Source organism: Spermophilus citellus (genome assembly GCF_964194105.1).
Source record: "Spermophilus citellus genome assembly, chromosome: 2".
NCBI classification, from domain to species: Eukaryota; Metazoa; Chordata; class Mammalia; order Rodentia; family Sciuridae; genus Spermophilus; species Spermophilus citellus.
The window spans coordinates 225,969,127-225,993,066 of NC_138183.1; the positions used below are offsets into that span (position 1 = coordinate 225,969,127).

Sequence of the window (23,940 nt, forward strand, 5' to 3'; positions counted from 1 at the left end):
GACAGATTTGGGTCCTCTCCACTCAGCCTTTTAAAGCATCTTTACTGTGAGAATACTCTCTGAATTGTGGGGAAGGGTAAACTGACTCTCCAGGGTCAGCGTCAGGCACAAACGTTTGTCGGCATGCCTTGAAGGCCCTAGTTTTCATGTGACTGTTGTATCCTACTCAAGATAATGTTTCTCTTCATAAATAAGATATTCCAATAAATAGGTATTCCAATAAAATTACTACCTCAGCATGCTGATGAAAAACTCCACAAAAAAGTGAAGAAAAATGGTCTCTAGTGGATTTATTTCTACTAGATTCTGCTGTTTTCCCAATTAGAATTTGGTGCTCCCCAAGATAGCTTTTATTAAAACTCTGTTTCAAACACCTCCTGGGGAAAAGTTTCCACAGACCATTTTGAAAAGATTTGTATGCTACCCTCTCCTGTGAGAATCCCGGATGCTGTTCACCATGTATTTCTGTTTCCACCTTCTGAGCGGGTGAAGTTGTGAAGTTTCAAGGCTAAACTTCAGGCTACCTTTGGGGTTGGCTGAGGCCATGTGACTGGTTCTGACCAATCAGGTGTGGGAGGAAACGGTAAGCTTCGCTTGTGGGGCAGGACACTTAAATGCTGGAGGAAGATCCTCACTTTTTAAAAGCAAAGACCTGTTCTGTCAACAACAACAACAACAAAAACCCTAGAAATATTATATTCCTACAGGTTGTTGCTAAATTTGAAAAAAAAAAAGGAGGAAAAGAAAGAAACTAGAAGTGTTAGACATGATTGCTGGTTTTCTGGTCTGGGTGCCTTGGGGATGAGGATAAGCAAAAGACCCCTCTGACAAAGGATGAACAGGTTACACGAACAAGAAACTAGCCTTTGCTGTCATCGTAGTTTGGGTATTTTTTGTTATTTACCCTAGCCTATTTAGAAATCGGTTCCAGAGTAGAGATGGAACTTGATGTGTGTATATTTCCATGTACCTCAAGTAAGATCTAAGACTAAGATCTCTGAAATCATGAGCACTCAGATAAACATTTCCTCCTTTATAATTGTTCTGGATGGGTCCTTTTAGTCACAGCAGCAAAAAAGCTGACTAAAGCACATCTCTACCCTCTCTTCTTGTGGGTTAGCATCCATATATCAGAAAGAACATTCAGCTTTTGGTGTTTGGGGACTGGCTTATTTCACTTAGCATAATAGTCTCTAGATCCATTCATTTACCAGCAAATGCCATAATTTCATTCTTCTTTATGGCTCAATAATATTCCATTGTATGTACATGCGCACACACACACACACACACACACACACACATTTTCTTTATCCATTCATCTGTTGAAGGGCACCTAGTTTGGTTCCATAGTTTGGCTATTGTGAAATGAGCTGCTATAAACATTGATGTGGCTGTGTCACTGTCGTATGCTGATTTTAAATACTTTGGGAGATGTTTTACATCATAAAGAGGAAACCGGTTTCTAAAGAGGGGTGCTAATTCTCAGACAGGAGTGAGATTCCTGAGTTACTCAAGGCTTCTCAGTTAGATACAAAACACTTACATTATCACCCAATGACCCATTCTTCTTCCCGTCCTGTTGGCAAGATTTTTGTGTAAGAGTTTGTGAGCCAACCTACTGAAAGCAAAAAGTACTTGGCTTACAGCATTCTTTTTGAGTTACAAGGCTATTTATTTGAAACAAGATAAATTCTTGTTTTGACTCTTGAATCCATGAATTGAACTCATGGTCAAATCTATTTCCGTGAAAGTACAAAAGAAGAAATCATGCATAAATATTACCCAACATCTAAGCAACAAAAATGGACTCTAAAATGTAACTGGAAAACATGAAAATGCAGAATGACCTTATATGGATTCTATATTCACCCATGTTCCCAGACTGCATGCAAAGTGTGAAGTTGAGGCTACGAACAGGAAGGACTGAGGTGTGAAAGCAAGATCAGCCCTCCACGTAACATTGCAACTGACTGGGGATGAATGGCTCCTTGGGCTGCATGTGGTGATATAGAAGCACATCCATTGCAAACTATGAAGCATTTCCCAGGGTTTGCACATACTTGAACGCAATACTGTGTACACTTTGGTGTCCTGAAGCTATGTACCTCTTGCCATTGATTTGTGTTTAAGGTGAGGTTTGGCTAGCAGAGGCCAGAGGGAGCTTTGCCTCTGCAGGTAGGAGCCCTGATGATTCTGATCTGGTTATAAGGAGCCACTCAGGCTAAGTGGGGCTTGTTAGATGACTTGCCCAGAAGGGCTTGGTATTGCTTACAAAATGGATCATCAACAAATCCTTTAAAGATGGTTATAGTATTGGCTTACACCCCAGCATGTTCTAAAAATGACTTGAGGACAATTTCTTGAGCATCTGTAAATTCCAAGAATGGGAAATTAAAAAAAAAAAAAAAGAAAGAAAGCAAAGGGTCGGGAAATTTGTTTTTCACGTGTTCCCTAATTCAGAGTGAAAGATACTCCTTACTTTTCCAAATCTTACAAAAGACAACGGTAAAGATCATTTCAAGGAAAAATTACTACTTAGCTTTTGGGACTGCAGAAAATCTTGCGGATTCTAAAAGCTCCAATGTAATAAGACTTTAGCTTTAGTTGTTTGCTCTTTTGGTTGGCAGAATGCCATGTGAAGAATAGGTACCAACCTGAGAAAAGCATGGTGGAGAGGAAGCCCCGCACAGGAGAGAGGAGCCTCCACATCCAGACCTGCTTCTGCCCCTGATCAGTTATGTGGCTTCCGGCAAAGGGTGTCCCTTGTCTGGACCACAGTGTCCTCTTTCATTGAACACACAAACATAGGGTGCAGAGCCTGTGACAACAGCTCATTTGTTTAGTGCGTCTCTGGAAATCTGTCCTTCCGCCGCAATAATGATTTCATTTGCTGCTCACCATGGCCCAGTGGGTAGTTTGGATGTGCTTGTTGTCACCATCTCCATGTGACAGTCGTGCAGACACTCATATGCAGCTCCGGGGGCTGAGGATATGAGCAGACCCATAGTTTCTGACTTTACCTCTTGACGTGATTATTTATATCAAATAGCCCTATATAGAAGGTTCTAGAAGAATCTTTAAAATATTAATTAAGGACATTTAGCCACTCTGCACCACCAATCCTCAGGAACTGTGGAAAGGGGAATCATCAGACAGGATAGGTGAAGTTCCCAGCTTCCTGAGATTTCATCTCCCCGTTTCCTGTGGAGCCCGCCCCCCTCCCCTGCCTAAGGTTTCACACATTTGTTCTGACAGCTCTGGTCTCCGCAGGTGCTTATAGTGACACCAGGCCTTGTGAGAGGTGTCTCCTGTCCTAGGTTGGGTGAGTCATTTTTCTTTCTGAAACAGCCTAATCTGAAAGCAATCTCCTTTGCTACTTGACTCGGTGTGAACGATAGCATCAGGGATCCTTTTAAACCCAAGAAGAGCTATATGTTTCATCGGCGCCATCATTCCAAACAGGCAACCTCAGATATTTCAGTGGAGATGCCTTAGAGACCTAAAAGAAGATCCACGCTCAGATGCATAGTCCTTTAAGAGTGTTGGGCATATGAGTTTCTTGGAGGAGATTTACTTGTGGTGTTATTGGTCATGACAGGTAGCTACCTTTTTTTCTAAGTTGTGAGTTTTATGGTTCAAATCTCATAGGTGCTACAAGCTATTTTTTAAAAATGTTTTTATGAGTGCATTATAGCTATTCATAATGTTGGGGTTCCTTTGGACATAGTCACTCGTGCATGGAATGTCATTTGTTCCCAGTACCTCCTTCCTTCCTCCCTCTCCTTCTTCCTGCATCCTGTTCCCCCTCTTCTACTCCACTGGCCTTTCTCCCATCTATTTATTGTTTTTAATAATTGGTACTTTATAGGTAGGTATGAATGAAGGTAGATTTAAAAAAAAATAATACGTGAATATCTTTCACATTTTTGCTTAAATATCCCTTCATCAAAGAATGCTCTCACCAACCCCATCCTGTGGATATTTGTAGAGATTTAACTGGTTGTTTGAATAAGCTCTAAGACCAGGAAGGGGGCCTGTCTTGCCCATCCTCCAGCACCTTCCTGATTCCAATGCCTTACTGCAAATACTTTGTTTCACAGGAGCAGATAATCTGCAGATCCACGTCACCCCAACCCCGGAGTCATTTCCTCATGGGAAGTTGTTACCAATTTCACCAACATGGCCTTTCTCGGAAGTCAAGTCTTCTTTGGCGGTGGACAGAATCAAGAACGTGCTGGAACAGTCCCCCGATAACACGAGCTTGCTACAGTTAGCCCGGACACCTCCGCCCAGGGCACACCGCAGGGCCAGGGCTCACGTGGACTTCTCTCCTTCCCTTTACCAAGGAAGCAGACAGAGCGCCTCCCTGGAGCCCTCTAAAGATTCCAGCGAGTCCCTGGTCCAACCGAGGCCTCCAGGGGGAAGAGAAGCAGCGGACGTGTCAGGTTTGCCTCACGCCCGCATGCTTCCCCCGTGGTCCACAGTCCCATCGGTGACCTTGAGTGCCGTCCCCCCATCTCAGCCGCGGGTAGGGACTCCTTCCCTTTCGGAGCATCCCCTGAGATCAGATATGCTCCCACTTCCTCCTCCACCTTCATCCTCTCCATTGACCTCCAACTCACCTCATTCCATCACCTCCTCTAAGCCAGCAGAGCGTCCCACCCATGTGCCTTTGTTTCCCCAAATAGCTCCTCCCGACTCCTCCTCAGCTCAGACTGTGGCTAATGCCCTAAACCCAGCTTTTGACAAAATGAACCACATTCCATCCCCAAATGCCCAGAGTTCCCTAGGTGTCCCTCATCTAAGTTTTTCTGGATCCTTAACAAAGCAGTACTCTGAACTATCCCCCAAAGAGGGTTCCCACTCTTCAGGCTCACCCACACCTGGGGGTTTGAGCTCCATGGCAGAATTGGCCCGTCTGCCTCCCCCGACCCTAGCACCTGGAGGTCTTCCTCGGCTTCCAGGTGGGACCCCCTCATGGTCCATGATGGAAGTGGCTTCGAGTCCTGCATCCACCCACCCAGTCCACACTGCGGGGGCTAAAAGAGCGCACAATGGGGTGTCTTTGCCAACTTTTAAGAGCACGGCAGCAGCGACCCAGGTGGCTGAGCTTTCATTGTTTCGAACTGCAGAATCAGTGACCATAGAAATGACCAGCAGAAAGCTAGCCCCTGCAACTACTGCAAGTGACCCTGCTAACCCACCACATTTGTCAGCAGATCCAGAGAATTCCAGAAGGCCTGCCCTTTCAACCGAACACACATCTTTGGTGCCTGCTCTGCTGCCTTTCACTCCTCTGGGTCAAGGGCAAGCTGTCCTTTCTGGGACAGTTCCCGCATCGCCATCAAATGGGAAAGGCAACCTTCCCTCCGTGATGGCTGTCCTTCAGCCTGCAGAAGAGCGTACCTTGCCATCCCTTGTACCTGAAATGCCCACACCTCAAGAAGGAGGCAATGACGGGGCCCTTCCTGCAGCCACAGACTTGTTCCTCTCAAGGAACCTTCCTGATCTTCTTTCCACAACTTGGACATTTCCCCTGCAGAAAGAGGTCAGCGTGACAGCCTTTTTAGGGAAAAATAAAAAGGCAAATGTGACTATTCCAAGCAAAGAAGTTTTGAGTCCTCACACTGTAAATGGATTCCGCTCTGACTTTAGCTCCAATCCAATGTCATCTCCCGTCATTACAACATCAGGAACAAACCTCCTTCCTTCAGGGTCACCTCCAGCCTCCAGGCCCACCATTCAGACCACCCACATGGTTTTCCCATCTCCTGGCTTTGCCAGCACAAAGTTGGAGACTGACACAGCAGCTGAGGGCCATTCTGAATCGCCCGTTTCTGCTTCCAAGCAGGTGACAGCATCTCCCTCCTCCACTGATGCTGATGATTTCTCAACAATGGGAGACATGAAAAAGCCAACAACCACAGATGTTTTCTGGAGTTCTCTTTCAGCAAAAACAGGAACCCTTTCCAGAGATTCCACAATATCTGGCTTGCAGCAGCAAACAAGTGATGGTCCAAATGGTCACACAATTAACTCCGACAGTTGGGAAGTTCGTTCAGCTGCCACTTCTCTTCCCTGGGGTTTAACTTCAGCTGCCAAAGCAGTAAAATCTCAGAACATCAAAGATACTGCTGGGCATTCAGTGGCTGCAGAAGGCTTTAACATCCAAGATCTGGTCCTTAGGACAAGCACCAACCAGCCTGTGCAGCAGTCGGAAGTCACCTTGGCTGGAAATCATACAGACCTCTGGCCCACAAGCCATCACAACCATCCCAGAGACTTCCAAACAGCCAAGGTTGAATATTACCCATCCACAAGTCAACGTTCTGCCCAGTCAAGTCATCCTCTTTGGCTGACCTGGCCACGTCTATCTTCTTCAACAAGCTTGCAGGACATGCTTTCCGATGGAACGGATACAGGGTCCCACATTTCCAGTGACATCTTCCCATCACCCAGAATAACTGCTTCCACGTCATTCCGGAGCAATCTTGGCTCTCAGTCAGCTGCTGAATCTCCTCCTCTATCCACCAGTGCCTTCCCCAGGACCCCCTCCAAAGTGCTGCAAGCTTCTCAGCACAAGAAATGGACAGGTGCAACCACTAATGCAGGTAGTTTGTTTCTTGGTACCCAAAAAACAGGTATGACTGCTTTCGGGACCAAAGCATCCTCAAGCTCAACATCCAGCTTTGCTCTGAAGGCACATACCTCCCCTTCAGAAGTGAGAGTCAGCAGCCCAAGTAGACACATAGTTGATCCTCTACCCACTTCATTTTTTGTTTGTTTTTTTTTAGAGTGTTTCTGCCCTTTTTACCAACCATGGCTTGGCTGTAAGCGGCATTCTCATTAGGGTTAATTACCTTAATGAGCCTAAGTTGTTTTGCTTGCCAGCGCAGAGAGCTGACACTCCTCACCCCAGCTAACCCATAGGTTCCCTCCATTCATCATCAGAACAAATGGCGTGTGTATTCCTGGCCAGTGACGAGCTTTGCCTCTTCTCTCTTTACAGTGGACTCCTCGGTGTCATCCAAGGTAGAGCCAACAACAGCAGCAGCAGCGGCCGCGGCCACATTGTTTCTGAGGAAGTCGAGTCCAAAGGCGCTATCTGCGGCCCTGGTTGCCAAGGGCACCGGCAGCAGCGGCTTAACCAAGAGCGGTTCCACCACTGCTCTAGCTAAAAATGTCACCAACAAGGCAGCATCTGGCCCAAAGGCAACAGCAGGGGCGATCCATACAGCCCTCCCGTTCACGCCAACCTACATGTTTGCCAGAACAGCATACACCATGAGCACACACACAGCCATGCAGGGGGACACGGGTGCTGCCTCGGGCCTGTTGTCCACAACACACCTCCCCAGGAAGCCACAAGCCATGCACACAGGCCTCCCAAACCCCACCAAGCCAGAGACACCGAGGGCATCCACCCCTCGCCCGCTGACGGTCACCGCAGCGTTGACCTCCGTTACAGCATTAGTGAAGGCCACCCGCTTGCCCCCTTTGCAAGCAGAAAACACGGATGCTTCTCTCCCTGCTTCGTCCACTGCGGTGGTCACAACTGGCAAAATGGCGTCCAACCTGGAATGTCAGATGTCTGATAAACTCCTGGTGAAGACAGGTGAGAGGCTGCTGTCCTTCTGGTTGGACTTGAAAGCCACAGCCTGGCCTCAGAGAGATCAATGTTTCTCATCTGGGGTGACCTTGTCTTCCTTCCCTCAGGAGACATTTGGCCACATCTGGAGACATTTTCAGTTACTGCACTTGGTGAGAGGGGGTGGGGGTGCTACTGAGCTCTAGTGGGATAGGGATCTGGGATATTGCTAAATACCCCACAATGCACTGGACAGCCCCAGACCAAAAAAAGAAAAAAAATCCAGCCCAGAATATCAGTATGCTGAGGTTGAGAAACCTTGATCTTCAACAAGTGTCAAAGGAGGGGAGGAGCATGAGGTGACATGGATTCTAGTTCTAGGATCAGTCCTGACATGAGAGGCCCCTGGGAAACCACAGTGTTTCCCGTAGGTCTAAGAATGCCAACGTGCATCGTGTTTTGCCTGCAGAGTGCATCAGGGATGTCTCGCATGAATAAATGATGTGATTTGTTTAATACAAAGTCTTGGAAAGGGCTGCAGAATTCAGAAAAGCTTTTTGTCATGTTTTCTTAATCAGCAGATACAAAAAGCACAGCTACGGTTTACAAGGTGGGAGCCCCGGATTTATTTTTCATGTTTAAAGGGGAGAGTTTCTTGAAAAAGCTCTGCAGGCAGCCCTAGAACCGTGGGCAAAGCGGGATGCTGTCTTTTTAGCCCCAGTTCCCCGTGGTAGCAGAGCAGCCCTCGAATGCACAGGGTGCTTTTAATAGTGTGCTAGTGTCTGCTATAAAAAGCATTAGACAAATTATTTGAGAGAGCATGCCAATGCTGAATGCTCGCATCCCGCCTTCCTCCTCGCCCCGCAAAGAATTAAATGAAATTATATCTTGAGACATATCCTTTTCTAAAATGGGAAATCGTGAAACTAGGCCTAGCAGAAAGTACAGTATCTCTTACTGCTTCTTAATAAATGATCCCATCTGGTTTTCCGCTCCCCCTCCCCACTCTCTCCAGACCCACGCCTTCTCCTCTGAGGGGCAGCCTCCCCCCCCCCCATGCATCCTCTCCTCTCTCTTCCTTCCCTCCCCACAGCCCCAGCCATGTCTAACCAGCCACCAGCTGCTTTCAGTTCTCCCTCCTGAAAAACCTCGTCTCTCATCCTGGTTCACACCACTACTTCCTGGGTTCACGCTGTCGTCCTCATTCACCAAAATTTCTGCAACACTAACCACATTCCTCTCTCTGCCTGCAGAACCCCACCCTCCAATCTGCTTTGGAGTCTGCAGTCAAGGGAACCTTCTCAAATGCATTCCTTTGCTGAGAACTCCTCATTTCTTGTTGCCCTAAATTTGCACACTGAAGTATTTCACTTCTGTCCCCTGCACCTTTACACTTGGCGTTCCCTCTGCTGGTACTGGGTGGGGGCAGTCCCTCCCCTCCCCTAGCTCACTCCTATTATCCTTTGAGACTCAGCCAAAGCATCAGTCCCATGGAAACCTTCCCTGATCCCAGCCCCTTTTTCAACTCAGCGCTGGATGCTCCTCTCAGAAGCTCTAAAGCATCCTGGGCTTCCCTTCCAATAGCACGTGTCACATTCAATTACAGATGCCTCTTCCCCATTGTGTATCTCCATCCCTGTCTCCGTCCTTCCAGTTTCAGGGTTGTCTGGGGCTGCAGCATCCAGAGCAGGGCCCCGCCCCAGAGAGCCTGGCTTTCAAGGTCAGAGGCAACACGTGTCAGAAATGAAGTGCCACCAGCATAATCTTTGTCTTCAGGGCCACACAAATGGCTAGGACCTTCTTTCTTTCAAACTTTAGCAGGACCAACAAAGCCTCTGTCCCAGCCAATCCCCTCATTGGTGGGCCTTTGCTTCTCAGCTTTGTTCAGAATTTGTAGGAGATGGTGGCCAGAGGAGGGGAGGGCATGTTCATTATGAGATTTGGACCTTACTCTGATTACCATGCTTGTTTCCCCTCACAGTTCTCTTTATAACCCAAAGGAGAGGGCAGAGCATTGAGTCCTTGAAGCTCAATGTAGCCAGAGGGCTCACGCAGGCATTGCGGAAGGCTTTCCACCAGAACGACGTCTCTGCTCACGTAAGCTCCTCACTTTGCACCCAGCTAACCCGTCTCCGTGTGCCTCAGGGGTCCAGGTGTTGTTTAGATTGTCTTCATCCTCCCCCCAACACCCACATTTTCCAGAAGTGGAATCTTTCTTCATTTTGGTAAATGACTGTGGCTGGAGATGGGAAACTGAGACTAATTGCCTATGTTGATTTTTTTTTAAAAAGCCTGGATATATTGTTTTAAACGGTTCCGTTTTCCCATTGTGTAGGGAGAGCATTTAATATTGTCTGTATAATTTTCCAGAAACCATCCATTGCTTTTTCTTTTATCTTTCACACCATTTTAAATAGTGATTTATTTCTGGACATTTAAAAATCATTCTGACTTGTAAATTGAGTCCAACTTTGCTAAAATTGCTAGCAGCACACAGGGAAGTAAACAATCCCCCCCCCCCCCCCCCGAACACTTCAATGCCAAGTACTGTTTAACAACTGCTGGCTGATTTGGGTGGCATGTCCAAGTGATGGAAGCTTTGTTTTACACTCTTTTGGTTTGACTCCAAGTGTTAGAGCAGTAAATGTGATTGGCAGTCAGTGGACTCCCTTTTATACCACTTAGAAATATTGTTCTGGCTTCTTCCTTTGATGTTCTGACCTACAGCTGTGTTCAGCTCAGTGGTCCCCTCTCCGCCCACCACACCAAGGACTAGCAATGGGTTTGGCACATAGTTTATGGGTCCTTGTCAGTCTCTCTTCTATAATTCTACAGAAGAAAGAGAGAGATAAAGAGAGAGAGAGAGAGAGAGAGAGAGAGAGAGAGAGAGAGAGAGAGAAGAGAGAAAGAAAGATGGACAGGAAGAGAAGGAGGGAGGGAGGGAGGGAAAAAAAGGAAAGAAACAATAGAAACATACTCCATGGGATGGTTATGTGGTTTCTACTCCAGAAATTTTACTTGACCATTGAAATGTGAATGTTCCCATTTAGTCGCCTGATGAGGTTTTCAATAAACTTCAGCCGTTCCCCAACTACCCACACAGCTTTTGTCTTTTCTGCACCTCACCTCAGACCCAAATTGGTTCACATGAAATTTGTTTCTTTCAGTTCTTTAAATATATTTTTTGTTAGTTCTAATTGATTATACATGATAGTAGAATGCATTTTGACACATCATATATAAATGGAGTATAACTTCTCATTCTTCTGTTTGTACATGATGTAGAGTTAACAGAGGTTGTGTAATCATATATGCACACAGGGTAATAATGTCTGATTCATTCAACTATCATTCTTATCCCCATGCCCCCTCCCCTCTCTTTACTATCCCCTGTCTCGTCCAAAATACCTCTATTCTCTCTCCCTCCTTGTGAATTAGCATCCTCATAGGAGAGAAAACATTTGGCCTTTGGTTCTTTGGAATTGGCTTATTTTGCTTAGCATGATATTCTCCAGTTCCATCCATTTACCAGCAAATGCCATAATTTCATTCTTCTTTAAGGCTAAGTTCACTTCAAATTTTTTAAAACTATTTTTAGTTGTAGATGAACACAATACCTTTTTGTTTATGTATTTATTTTTACATGGTGCTGAGGATTGAATCCAGTGCTTCACATGTGCTAGGCAAGTGCACAGCTGAGCTACAACCCCATCCCTCACTTTAAACATTTTAAATGCATTTCTTTTGAAAGGATATTTGCTATTACCACCAAACGTGGAAATAAGGATCATTTGCCACAAATAAAAGATAGTGGCAAAATGAGAATCATGGGACCCAAACAGCTTGTTAAATCCAACGCTATTCCTCATGTCTTTGTTTGTTTAAGAGAAGAACTAGCAAGGGTCAGGGAGGTGTTGAAAGCAAATCGTTCCTGACCTGGCTTTGGCTTGTTCTTTGAGCTAACTAGAAGGGTTGAAAGGGGAGTGGTTCTCTCATTGGGTGAGTTGGCTGTCATTTCAGCCTGTTTATGGTCTGCCCTGAAGCTTCTCTTGTTCCACCTATAATCATCTTTTTTGTTAATTTATTTATTAATTAGGTATATATGACAGTAGAATGCATTTTGAATTATTGTACCAACTACAGCACAACCTTTTATTTCAGTGGTTGTATATGATATAGCGTCACACAATATGTGCAGTCATACATGTACCTAAGGTAATGATGTCCATCTCATTCTATCATCTTTTACACCATCTTTAGTAAAGAACCAATGATAATGCACCTTGGAGGGACCAAACCACACCCATCCTGTTGCAAAATCCATTACCTTGTTTTTTTTTTGGAAAACACACATGACACTTTTTATTTTTATCTTTTTCTTTTTGTGGTGCTGGAGCTTGAACCCTGGACCTCATGAATGCCAGGCAAGCTCTCTACCACTGAGCCATGTCCCCCACTAGTCCCACATGACTCTTCTGGTGGATATGCAAGAATGAGGGGGAAAGCAGGCCTTGAAAACACCCTGACATGAGAGGTTCTGTTTTACAAGATGAAAAGAGTTCTGGAGATGGGTGGTGGTGCTGGGTACCCATTATATATGTTTTTAATACCATTGAACTGTACAGCTAAAGACAGTTAATAAGGTAGATGGTATGAGATGTGTACTTTGCCACAGTAAAAAAAATTGGAGACACTCTGCAAGTGCTCACTAAGGAAAGGTCCCATGAGCACACAGTGAGAAGGCAGCTGTCTGCAGAGTGGGAAAGAGTCCTCCCCAGAACCTGACCATGCTGGCCAACCATGGTCTCAGACTTCAAGCCCCCAGAACTATGAGATAATAAAATTCTTTTGTTTAAGAAAAAGAAACACCAATCAACCAACAAACAAACAAACAAACACTGGGGATATAATTCAGCAATAGAGTACTTGCCTATCATGCATAAGGCCCTGGGTTCCATCACCAGCACCACCAAATAAATAAATAAATAAATAAATAAATAAATAAATAAATAAATAAATGGGGGAAAGAGTAGGTTAGGAAGAAATATCTAGAGTGCATGCATATATGTATATACATGCATATATTTATATGTGTGAAATATACATGTATTACTAGGGGGACTGAAAGGAAATAACCTTAGAAGTTGTTGTATAATTATATTACAGTGATGGTGGATATATTAGAGGCAATTGTTATTCTGTCTTCCAGAAATGCTGATTGTATAACAAGCATTATATTTATATATATAAAGAACAAAAACACTCAGAACTCTTAATATAAACATCAAAAAAGGAAAACAAAATAAGAATAAATTCTGAAGCCTCCAAATGTTCCTGTTGAGATAGAAAGAGCTCAGGTCATTGGGTGTCCCTTGACTCAGCTGTGAGACAAGGTCTCTGTGACTTGTCTGTGCCCTGGCCTTGAACCAGTGTCCCAGCCAAAGATAGAGCCAAGTCTGAACAAGCCAAGTCTCTCTGCTTCTAGATTAAGGAATTTACTTTGTTTACTTCTTGACCCATCTCCTGAAGATGCCCCACTTAATTTATCATTTCTGCCTTTTAATTCTAACAAATGAAGAGAAACATAATAAAACTGTTTTCCCCAGCATCCCATTCGCTGGAAATTTTGTCTGTACATTATCTCTTCTCTTCCTTTCCGGTAATAATGAATGCTCACAGGATTATACTGAGGCACTTCAAAATATACAAAAGCAGATTTAAGGACTGGGAATGTGGCTCAAGTGGTAGCATGCTCGCCTGGCATGCACGCGGCCCTGGGTTCGAACCTCAGCACCACATACAAATAAAGATGTTGTGTCTGCCAAAAAAAACTATAAAAAAATAAATATTAAAAAATTCTCTCTCTCTCTCTTAAAAAAAGTGATAACATTCATTGTTTAAAAAAAGCAGATTTAATTCAGTCCCATGTAGATTTGTTGTAAATTTTATTTTGTTGTATTGTCATTCTTCTGCTTTAATCCATGCATGATGTACAAGAGGGTTAGAATGTTTGTGGAAGGAGAAAATCCTATTCCCCTGCCTTGCTAAGTAACAGTTGTGGTTCTCAGAAGCACTAAGAACTTAAAGTACTGCGGAAATAAACAGTGAGTTCTGGGGGGTCCATTTGTTTTGTAGGTGGACATTCTGGAACATTCTCACAACATCACAGTTGGTTATTATGCTACCAAAGGAAGGTTGGTATACTTGCCTGCTGTTGTGATAGAAATGCTGGGTGTTTATGGAGTCAGCAACGTCACTGCAGATCTGAAGCAACATACCCCAAACTTACAGTCTGTGGCCGTCCTTGCCTCCTCATGGAAGCCCCAGCCTGCAGGCTACTTCCAGCTGAAAACAGGCAAGTAACTGCAGAAGGAAAGGATTCCTATGCAGTCTAAGGTCAGGGGCGTTACTGAGTGGATACCTGTCTAAAAACTCCATTGCCGTTTTATATTAATTTTCTCATGTGGTGCTTCCTTGAGTTTTTCTAATACACTTACTATTTTAAAAATTCAAACTAGAATCTACTATGTAAAATGTATCAAATGTCTCTGCCATCTTTTAAAGTCTCTGTGTACCTTCTTTAAAGTGTCCTGCTAATCAAATGTCCAAGTACCCAACTCATCAGCCTAAACTTTTCTAACCTGAGGTTTATTAGAAATGTCCCATATTAGGAGCTTTTCTTCCCAACTTATAATTAGTACATATGAGCACTGAGTACCATATTGCTTTTTTTTTCCTGTATTACCAGTGGACACCAATAAAACTTGAGTCTCCATAAAATCTGTAGTTTGGAGCTGTAGATCCCAAATATCACTGAATCAGAATCTCTGAGCTTAGACCTTGGATTCTTTCTTTCTTTCAAGCTCCCTGGTGATTTCTGATTTGCAACGTTTGTAAACCACAAGAGTGGAGAAACCATTGAAATGAAAACAATCAACTTAGTAATGGAGGTCGATTGATTTTTTTTTCTGTCCCTTCAAAGAAATAGAAGTCATGATCTCTCTTAGGTTATTATTTGTTGGTCTTTGAGCAGATGTGTGTATATTCCATCCAAATAAAATCACAACGTCTTTTGCATTGGAGGGACTCTCAGGTTAGATCATGCTTTAAATTTGTTCTTTGTTACAAGTCACTTTCAAAATCAAACCTTGTCTGGTCTGTTTATTTGCCTAATTTCTCTAACCTGAAATCATACTGTTTTAGATGACGGTTGCTACTAGGAGCTATTAGGTATCCACTCAGAGGAACTGAGATGTAAAGCTTTGGTGAGTGCTGATTTCTCATTCTCATTCTAGTGCTACAGTTTGTGAGCCAGTCAGATAACATACATTCCTGCAAGTTTGCTCAGACCATGGAGCAGCGGCTGCAGAAGGCATTCCAGGATGCTGAGAGGAAGGTCCTGAATACCAAAAGCAACCTGATGGTTCAGGTAGGGAGGAGGGGTTTTAGGCTGTGTAGTTGACAATCAAAATACAAATGTTGGTAAGGAATGACTTGGGTCCCCTATTTCAAAGCAGTCTTGTGTAAGTGTAACTTGCTACTTGGATGGATGATGTAGACAGTCATGGCATGGGTGAGGCTGTCTGGGGTCTGGCCATGACAGGAGGGATGCTGTGTCACTGAGTACCTGTTGTGCTTTAGGGTTTTATATTAATTTTATCATGTGATGCTTCCTTGAGTCTTTCTAATACACTTACTATTTTAAAAAATCAAACTAGAATCTACTATGTAAAATGTATCAAATGTCTCAGGTGAAATGAATCCATTTCAAATAGCTAACTCATCAAAGATTTGCCTGTTCTCTGATTTACATTGGATTGTACTCCTGATAGCCACGTGAACAATCATCTCTCTCTCTCTCTCTCTCTCTCTCTCTCTCTCTCTCTCTCTCTCACACACACACACACACACACACACACACACACACATACATTTTGTATTGAGGGCTTACAATATGTTGGGAACCATGGTGGGTTTTACAAATATTTTGCTACAAAATACTCAATACATCTTTCTGAGCTATCCTTACCCTCATTTTATATGACAGGGAACTAAGAGAGAGGTTATGAACCTTCCAGAAGGTCATTTAGTTGGAAAAGAATGGAACAAAAACTTGAGCCAAAAGATCATCCTCTTATCTACTAAGCTGTACCAGCGTCTCTGCAATATGGCAATGAGGGCCTCCACAAAAGTTTTTGCAAACACATGAATTCTTTCCCAGGGAAATCCCCCTCCTGGTACACCATGTATTTCAGCTTCCTGGATAACAGTGCACAAACCACTGACATCCTTTCTCAGACCCAGTTTCTTCAACTACATAGATAGCATCCCACTAAGGACAGATGCTTCTTAATGATATTCATCCACCCCCCAAATTTCTCTAATTAACTCTACTGTTCAATGTCTCTGTTTTGACTACTGACTAAAGCCTTTGCAATTAGACCCAGAGCTTTTGAAATTGACATTTAGCATAAGTGAATTATCAGCAAAGCCAATATGATGTAGAAAGCATACAATTTAATTTGAGTGAGCAGCTTTCTTTTGCTAGTTTCATCCAAAGTGTATAGGGAAGTGTCTCATTATGATTTAGTTCATATTAGACTAGGATCTAAAAATATGTCAGAGACTTAAGATTTATGTAAGGAGTGTGACTCAGCTGTCTTGTGGGGATGCTTTTTCTTTCTGATTGGATTTGTGATTCTCACAGGTGCATGAGCCTAGTTAGATCTTGGCAGCAGAGCATACTTTAATTGTATTCAGGAAGCACAGACTTATTGAGTGCTTGCTATTTATCAATCACTGGGAGGGACACCAAGATAAATAAGCTGCCCTTGGCCTTAAGAAGCCTCTCTTGTGTTGTTAGGTACTAATTATGCACCATTAGATGAAATTTTGTCAACCAACTAACAAAGCTTCCTTGGAAAAGACTATAACAGTGATTTGAACATTGCATCTAATAGATTTTAGATGCTCTTGAACATTTTGAAAACTATTGAAATTAATGGATAATCAAATCAATCATTTTATTAACTATTTTGCTTTTTGCCTTGGATGAAAGGTAACCCAGAACCAAATCTGTTGTATAACTTCAGCAACCCTCTTGTCCCTATGTCACGCATAGATAACTACATGCTAACCACATCCCTATCTTTTTATCTGTTTTTCTAGGATGCGCTTTTGTAATGAATAACTTTCCATTTTATTGTATTAAATAAAATGTGCAAGGTACCTTGAATCTTTTATGGAATATGATCATGTAAATATTTAATTAACAGTCACTGAAAAGATGACTTTTAAATTTTGTCTAGCTTTGGTATTATGGGCTAGATTGCAGTTGATTTAATTACGACTGCTTTGTGACAGAATCCAAGCTTATAAGCCCCCCCCCCAAAAAAAAAAGAGGAAGCAATTAGCTCACACAGCTGAAAAGTTCACATCTTAATTACTTTAGGCGCAACTAAATCCAGGTGCTGCAGTGATTTCTTCATGATGTTCTCTCTTCGTCTCTTGGCTTGTTTTTCTCTGGTTCTGTCTGGTGGCCTCTGGCGCCTCATCCTTACTGCTTATAGTCTTGTGGTATAAAAGTACCATTTTTGGTGTCATTTCAGTCAAACCCCTGGGATTGGTTCTCCTTGGATCCACTGTTTTCATTTCTGAATCCGTGACTGTGGCCAAGGAGATGAAATGTCCCAATCAACCAGGCCTGGCTCAGATGCCCACTCCTGGAGCCTGGGTGGGGCAGCCCCATCCAAAGCACATGGACAGAGAGGAGAGGAGAGGTGGTTCCCAAAGGGTATTGTGGTGCTGTCCTAGAAGAAGGGAGAATGGGTGCTGGGCAGCCAGAACGACAGCTCTCGGCTCCATCAGCCTGAAGGACTAATTAGCTAAATGAATTGTTGTGTGAGTGAGTGAGAAGTCAGAGACCAGGTCAGGAGCTACAGGCACCTGAGAGTAAAGATGTGATAGGAAAGTGTCCCCTGCAAGAGCTGCTTCTATTTAAGGACAGGCATGACTCTCAGGGACCAGTGTTGTGGCTTTGGTCTCAGACCTATGGACCTCTTATTTTTGGAGCTTGTGTAGCTACCAAGAATGGTCACCATTTTCTTGGTTATAAAGAGTGTATTCAAGAAGATCAAATAAATGGAAAGGCATCCTGTGTTCATGGATTGGGAAACTAAAAATTGATGTCAGTATTACCCAGGGGGATCTATAGATTTAATGTAATCCCTATCAAAATCCCAGTGATCTTTTATTTGCAGAAATAGAGAAACTCATCCTAAAATTCAAGTGGAATTTCGAGAGACCTTGAATATCCAAAGGAATCTTCAAAGAGGACAAAGTTTGGAGGTTTCACAACTTCTGATTTCAAAACAGAAATCAAAAAGCTATGCTACTCCAGAAAAACATGGTTCCAGCATAGAGACAAGCAGAGACCAGCAGAATAAAGCAGAGCTCAGAAATAAATCCTCTTGTATATGCTCAAATTATCATTGACAAGGGTGCCAGGACTATTCAGTGGGGGAAAGGTTAGTCTTTTCAACAAGTTGGGAAAACTGGATTTCCACATGCAAAGGTATGAAGCTGGATCCTAACCTATCATCTCCTCAAATTGACTCAAAGTGGATCAAAGACCTCACTAGAAAACCTAAAACTGTAGGACTCAGAGGAAAAACTTCATGACACTGTATTTGGCAATTTGTTGGATATGTCATCAAAAGCACAGGCAACAGGAGAAACAATAAATAAATCAGACTTCATCAGTTAAAAACTTTGTCCATCAAAAGACACTACCTACAGAGTGAAAAGAGAACCCACAGAATAGGTAAAAATATTTGCAAATCATATATCTGATAAGTGGTTAATATCCAGGACATGTAAGCATGTAAAGAACTCCACCAACCCAACAATAAAAAACCCAAACAATTCAATTAGAAATGGAGAAAGAACTTGAATAGATATTTCTCCAAAAAAAAAAAAGATATATAGATAGCCAGTAAGCACTTAAGAAGATGGTCCACCTCATTAACCATTAAAGAAATGTAAAGCAAAACCACGAGCTTCTCTTCACATTGATTAGGATGATCATTCTAAAAAACAAGAAAATATTACATGTTGGTGAGGATGGGGAGAAATTGGACCCCTTGTGCATTGCTATTGAAAATATACATAGGGTACAGCCACTGTGGAAAACCAAATGGTGAATCCTTTAAAAATTAGACATAGTATTGTCTTATGATCCAGAAAGCCCATTGCTGCATGTATGTATTAAAAAGAATTGACAGCAGGGAGTCAAATAGTTCTTCGTACACCTGTATTCATAGCAGCATTGTTCACAACAGCCAAAAGGTAGAAGCAACACAGGTGTCCATCAAGAGCTGAATGGATAAATTCTTTTACTTTTTGGTACCTTGGACAGAGGCCTGAATACTTGGGTCGATAAGCCACATTCTAGCAGAAATGTTGACTTGATTTATCTTTTTCTTTTCTTTTGGTACTAGGGACTGAACTCAGGGCCACTCAACCACTGAGCCACATCCCCAGCCCTATTTTATATTTTATTTAGAAACAGGGTCTCACTGAGTTGTTTAGTGCCTCGCTTTTTTTTGCTGAGGCTGACTCTGAACTCATGATCCTCCTGCCTCAGCCTACTGTGCCCACCGCGCCTTCTCAATTTATCTTTAATTGTGGGAATATGGCTCTGGGTTAGAGAATTGAAAGAGAACTTCAACTGTGGGAAAAAGTGGGAGGTAAAGTGGAGAAACTTATCTCAGCAGCCTTCTTCAGAGTCAAGTTTGAGAGGGATGTTGTCTTAGCACAAAGGTCTGAGAAAGCCCAGGTGTCAATTGGCCCACTGGCAGCGAGGACAGGACAAACTCAGGTGAGGTGATCTGAGGCGAGTTTAGTAGATGGAATCCTTTTCTGGATGTGAGAGCAAGGACTGCTCAGTACCCTAGACTGTACTGTTGGGCCCTGAGGGCACAAGGAGGGGTAGCAGTCACAGTGGATTGATGGGCACCCTGATCTCCCTTGCTGCCCTCTCTGGCATATCTGCCCAAGCCCCCATTAGCTGAAGCCAGCAGGCACAGGAGCCCATGAGGTGGTCCACAAGGGTCTGCCCTGGGTACATGATCAGGACAGACAGATGGGTGGCAAAAATGGCTCTGGAGTGGGAGGGACTGCACAGAACCCAGCAAAAAAATGTCTCAGCAAGTCGAATGACTTCCCCTGCGTGTGTTTTTCAAATCTCATCTGGGGATATTTTTGTCCATACATTGACCTAGAAAAGTTCATTTTCCAGCAACCAAAAAACTGAATTGGACAAAATATGAAAAGAAAACCATGCCATCTCAGGATTTTAAAAATGTTCGATATTGAATTAGTAGATCACAAGGAGATGTAATTGCTCTCAATCCTGAATCAAGTCTGTTGTGCCATGATAATGTTGGTGACCTGCTCTGTAACACCGTACCTTCCTGGTCCTTTCAGACTTAAAACTCTGCAAATTTGGCTCTAGCTTTCCCTGTCTGAGCAGTTGTGTCTTCCTTATATTTAACATTCTTATCGTCTGCTTTTATATTTCCAGAATCATAAAAAGTCAATTTCTCATAAATGAGACAAATTAGCCCCCAGGAAAGATAACCACACTCGTTAAGAGTCTGAAGTCAGATTTCCTGGGTTTGAATCTTGACTTTGTCACTTTTGAGCTGTGGGAGCCCGGGCAAATCCCTTGGCCATTCTGGGCCTCGGTTTCCTCATCTGTAAGGTTGTGTCGAGGATGAAAGGAACCGATGCTCCCTCAGCACAATGCCCAGCGTGCAGCCAGCAATCACTGTCGATGATGGTTGTTATTCTTGTCTCTTCTTGCTGTTTTCCCTCCTCCCTCTCATTCCTACCCTGACCTTCTGCTTAAACTCCCCCTCCACGGCCTCCTGGAAACAGACCCTCATCTTATCTGCACGTCTCCCTCCCCTTTCCTCCTGTGTCAATTCAGATTGTGAGCACGTCCAATGCCTCGCAGGCCGTCACCTTGGTGTACGTCGTGGGCAATCAGAGCACATTCCTCAATGGCACTGTGGCCAGCAGTCTCCTGAGTCAGCTCTCGGCCGAGCTGGTGGGATTCTACCTCACCTACCCACCGCTCACCATTGCTGAACGTGAGTACATCACGTCACCTCCAGGGGCCCTGTTGCTTCTCTGGAGCCTTTCTCCATTCCACGAACCTCTCTTGTGCCAGACCACATGCTACCCTTACTGTCATAAAATAACCACCCAAACGTGCAATAAATGGAGTCTGAACCTATGTTGCACAAGTCTCTTGTCTCATTGAGTTCTCAAAACCATCCTATAAGGCCAGTGCAAAATTAGAAGAAGAAACTGAAGTTCCAAGAAGTCTCACAAGATACCTACTCTCCCATAGCTGGTGAGAGCTGTCACCTGGGTTTGAACCCTGGCAGTCTGCCTTCTGACTTTATCATACTGCCTGCAAGGACAGCTGTCCTTGAGCAAACTAGGTTTCTAGGCATTTCTCCCACTTCTGCCGTTAACAAATGTTCCCGGAACTTCAGGCCCTGCCCTGGCTATAGATATCATAATGCAGCCCATTTGTAGTCAACGTTGTGACTTCACTTGATGAAATCTCCATAGTCTGTGGCCTCACCTCCCTTAATTCTTCAGTTACGTAATCCTCATTACCATGCAGCAGGCATCAACAACAATGCAGCCTACATTCTGTACTGGAACACTTACTCAGGAGTCAAAGGAAATAAAGGTTTGTATTCCTAAATTTAAATCACTCTTACGTTTCACAGGGTCAGTGGGCAAGTTTTTCGGTAAACACATAAATTGTTTCATAAGTTCCTTCTACTGTTGTTTCTGAGGCTATAAATAAATGAGATAATGTGTAGGTGATGTACTTAGCACATAGTAGCCACTGAGATTAGTTTTGAATATTTAATATATATTTGGTGAGCTTTTTCAAGCTTCCATGTGGTGAGGAAAGATGCATTTTATGGGAAAAGATGATGTAAAAGGTGACATTCTGTCACATGGAAGCATGTGAAAATTTGCTTTCTCTCATTCTTTTTATATTCTCATAAAACCACAGCTAAGATTTATTGAGCATGAACTATATACCAGACACTGTACTGATTCTTTTCCACCTGTTAACTCTGATAGTCATGATACTGGTAAAGTAGCAGGAGAACTTTTGTTACAAGCACTTGGCTACAATGTAAGTGCTTGGCATTGGAAAAAATCCATTCAAGATATAACAGTTCCTGATGACTTTGTTGGTGGCTGGATGGTTTTTAAAGAGCAAACACCAGCTAACACAGGTGGCAGCTGCGGCTCTTGATAATGAAGACTTTCCATTGGAGAAGGTTTGGATGGAAAACCTGAAAGAGCAGAAACTCAAGAAGCCCTAAACACTTTTTATAGGAAAGTTCACCTTTAACGGAGACTTTTTATTTTCTGAACAGCAAGTCAGTTCTCTGTTTTATATTTACATGTAAAACCTATAAAAGTAATTCAGTGTGTTTCTTGTTGGTTTTAGCACTGGAATATCCCAACCTTGATACATCAGAAACAACTAGAGACTACTGGGTGATTACAGGTAATCTCTCATTCTGTTACTCCCCCTCTTCATGCTGTGGGGGTTGATTTGTTTGATTTTTTTTTTCAGTGAAAGGATTGGTCTTTTTTTTTTTTTTTTTTTTTTGGTCCTGTCTTATATGTCAAGGAGTTATTTCTCCAGGACCAGAAATGTGTGGAAACAAGCCAAGGGAAGCCCTCACACTGATGGTGATTATTGAACATTTTAAAACTGTTACCTTGGAAGCCCCCCTCCAACCCCAGTGCTTCCTCTTTGCAAAAACTCCACCTATCAGAAGTTACCTTGTGGATGCCTAGGACACGTCCTTGTGAATGGCCCTGTGTGTACAGATGGTAGTTCTTTCTGCACTGCCTTGTAAAACCTAAAATAAAATCAGAGGAGGGCTGGATGCTCCTCCTGCCCAGTGGGAGTCCCACCCCACACCCGTCCTGTCCTGGCATACCCTGACAGTGAGGGCATGTGGAAGCATAGGGTGTTTGGGTGGTGTGTCCTTTTTTTTTTTTTAACCTTGACATTTTGCAGCTGAACTTTATGAAACAGCCAAAATGTTCCATTTATGTTTTTCAAAAGCCAGACAGTGCCTTCTGAAAATGAGGGAAACAAGAATTGAGAGCAAAGGGAGAGAGCAGATGTTTGTAGGAGGTAGAGTGACCAGCCCAATCATCCAGGGGAGAAGTGTGGAGAGAAGAATCTGGGTGTGCTGCGGCTGCCACGGCAAAGCACGGCAGGCTAGGGGCTTAGATAGCAGGAGTTTGCCGTCTCACAGTTCTGCGGGCTCCAAGTCTGAGATCGATGTTGGCAGCGATGGTTTCTTCTGAGGCCTTGGTTTTCCCTCTGCCGGTGACCTAATTTCCTCTTCATATAAGGACACCAGACATGTTGGGTTAGGGCCCACCCCCATGACCTCATTTTAACCTCATTACCTCTTTAAAGACTTTCTCTCCAGGTGCAGTTGCATTCTGAGGTACCTAGGGTTTGGACTTCAACATGTGAATTTGGGGAACACAGTTCAGCCCATTTCAAGGAGGGGAGAATCTCCTGCAAGGCTTGGAAGCCACGTCTGGGGGAGGAGGCTGGTCTCAAACGTCCCATGCACACTATTGTCCCACATTAGCTGCAGTTGGGCTGTACCTAAAATACCAATTAAGGGGTACCTGCCTCTGCTGGATGTGGCCTACTCAAGACCTCTTCTAAACTTCAGAAAATTCTCCCCACCACGCACACAGAGCCTTCAATATACAGATTATTTCACCTGGTAAAATAGAAGGCAAACTAAAAAAGACATGTTTTAAAAGAAAATTAAAAACCCACCCATCAGGGTTTATGCCCACGAGAGAGACAGTGCTAACCCAGCGACACAGTTTTGGAACTGGGAGGTTATGTAACATTTGCAAAACTGTGTTGCCTCCTCAAGGAATGGTGCCTTTTCATTGACAGCTATTTCCCCCTTCTCTGAACTTGAAGGTTTGCCTTGGGTGATAACGCAGCCACTCTTGAACGCGGCCTGTCCTTGACAGCCACCTGCATCACCCTTTCCTCCTCTCGCTGTGTTTGCTCTGCCTTGATTTGAGTGCCATGACATTAAGAGAAAGCCCCACCACCACCACCAGTGTGCTGCTTCCAGGGCTCTCCTGGGTCATCCCCCTGCCCGCCCACTATGCGACGACCCTTTTTCCTTTTTGCTATTTTTGCAGTTGGTGATCAGAATAGAGCTGTCACCATCACTGTGTTTGGGGCT

General features: G+C 43.6%; 1 protein-coding gene across 3 annotated transcripts in view; it reads left to right on the forward strand.

Annotated features, from left to right (window-relative positions):
* The window catches only part of KIAA1549L (KIAA1549 like), a 262,887-nt gene that overhangs the window by 155,982 nt on the left and 82,965 nt on the right, over positions 1-23,940 (forward strand). For 2 of the 3 annotated variants that reach the window (XM_081279969.1, XM_081279970.1), the window contains exons 2-8: positions 4,104-4,448; positions 7,013-7,618; positions 9,573-9,688; positions 13,727-13,946; positions 14,887-15,020; positions 20,583-20,745; positions 22,143-22,202. In XM_081279969.1, coding sequence (XP_081136095.1) covers positions 4,104-4,448; positions 7,013-7,618; positions 9,573-9,688; positions 13,727-13,946; positions 14,887-15,020; positions 20,583-20,745; positions 22,143-22,202 — 1,644 coding nt within the window. Of the gene's footprint in view, positions 1-4,103; positions 6,615-7,012; positions 7,619-9,572; positions 9,689-13,726; positions 13,947-14,886; positions 15,021-20,582; positions 20,746-22,142; positions 22,203-23,940 lie in introns of all 3 variants that reach the window. The other variant, XM_081279968.1, reaches the window with a different exon arrangement.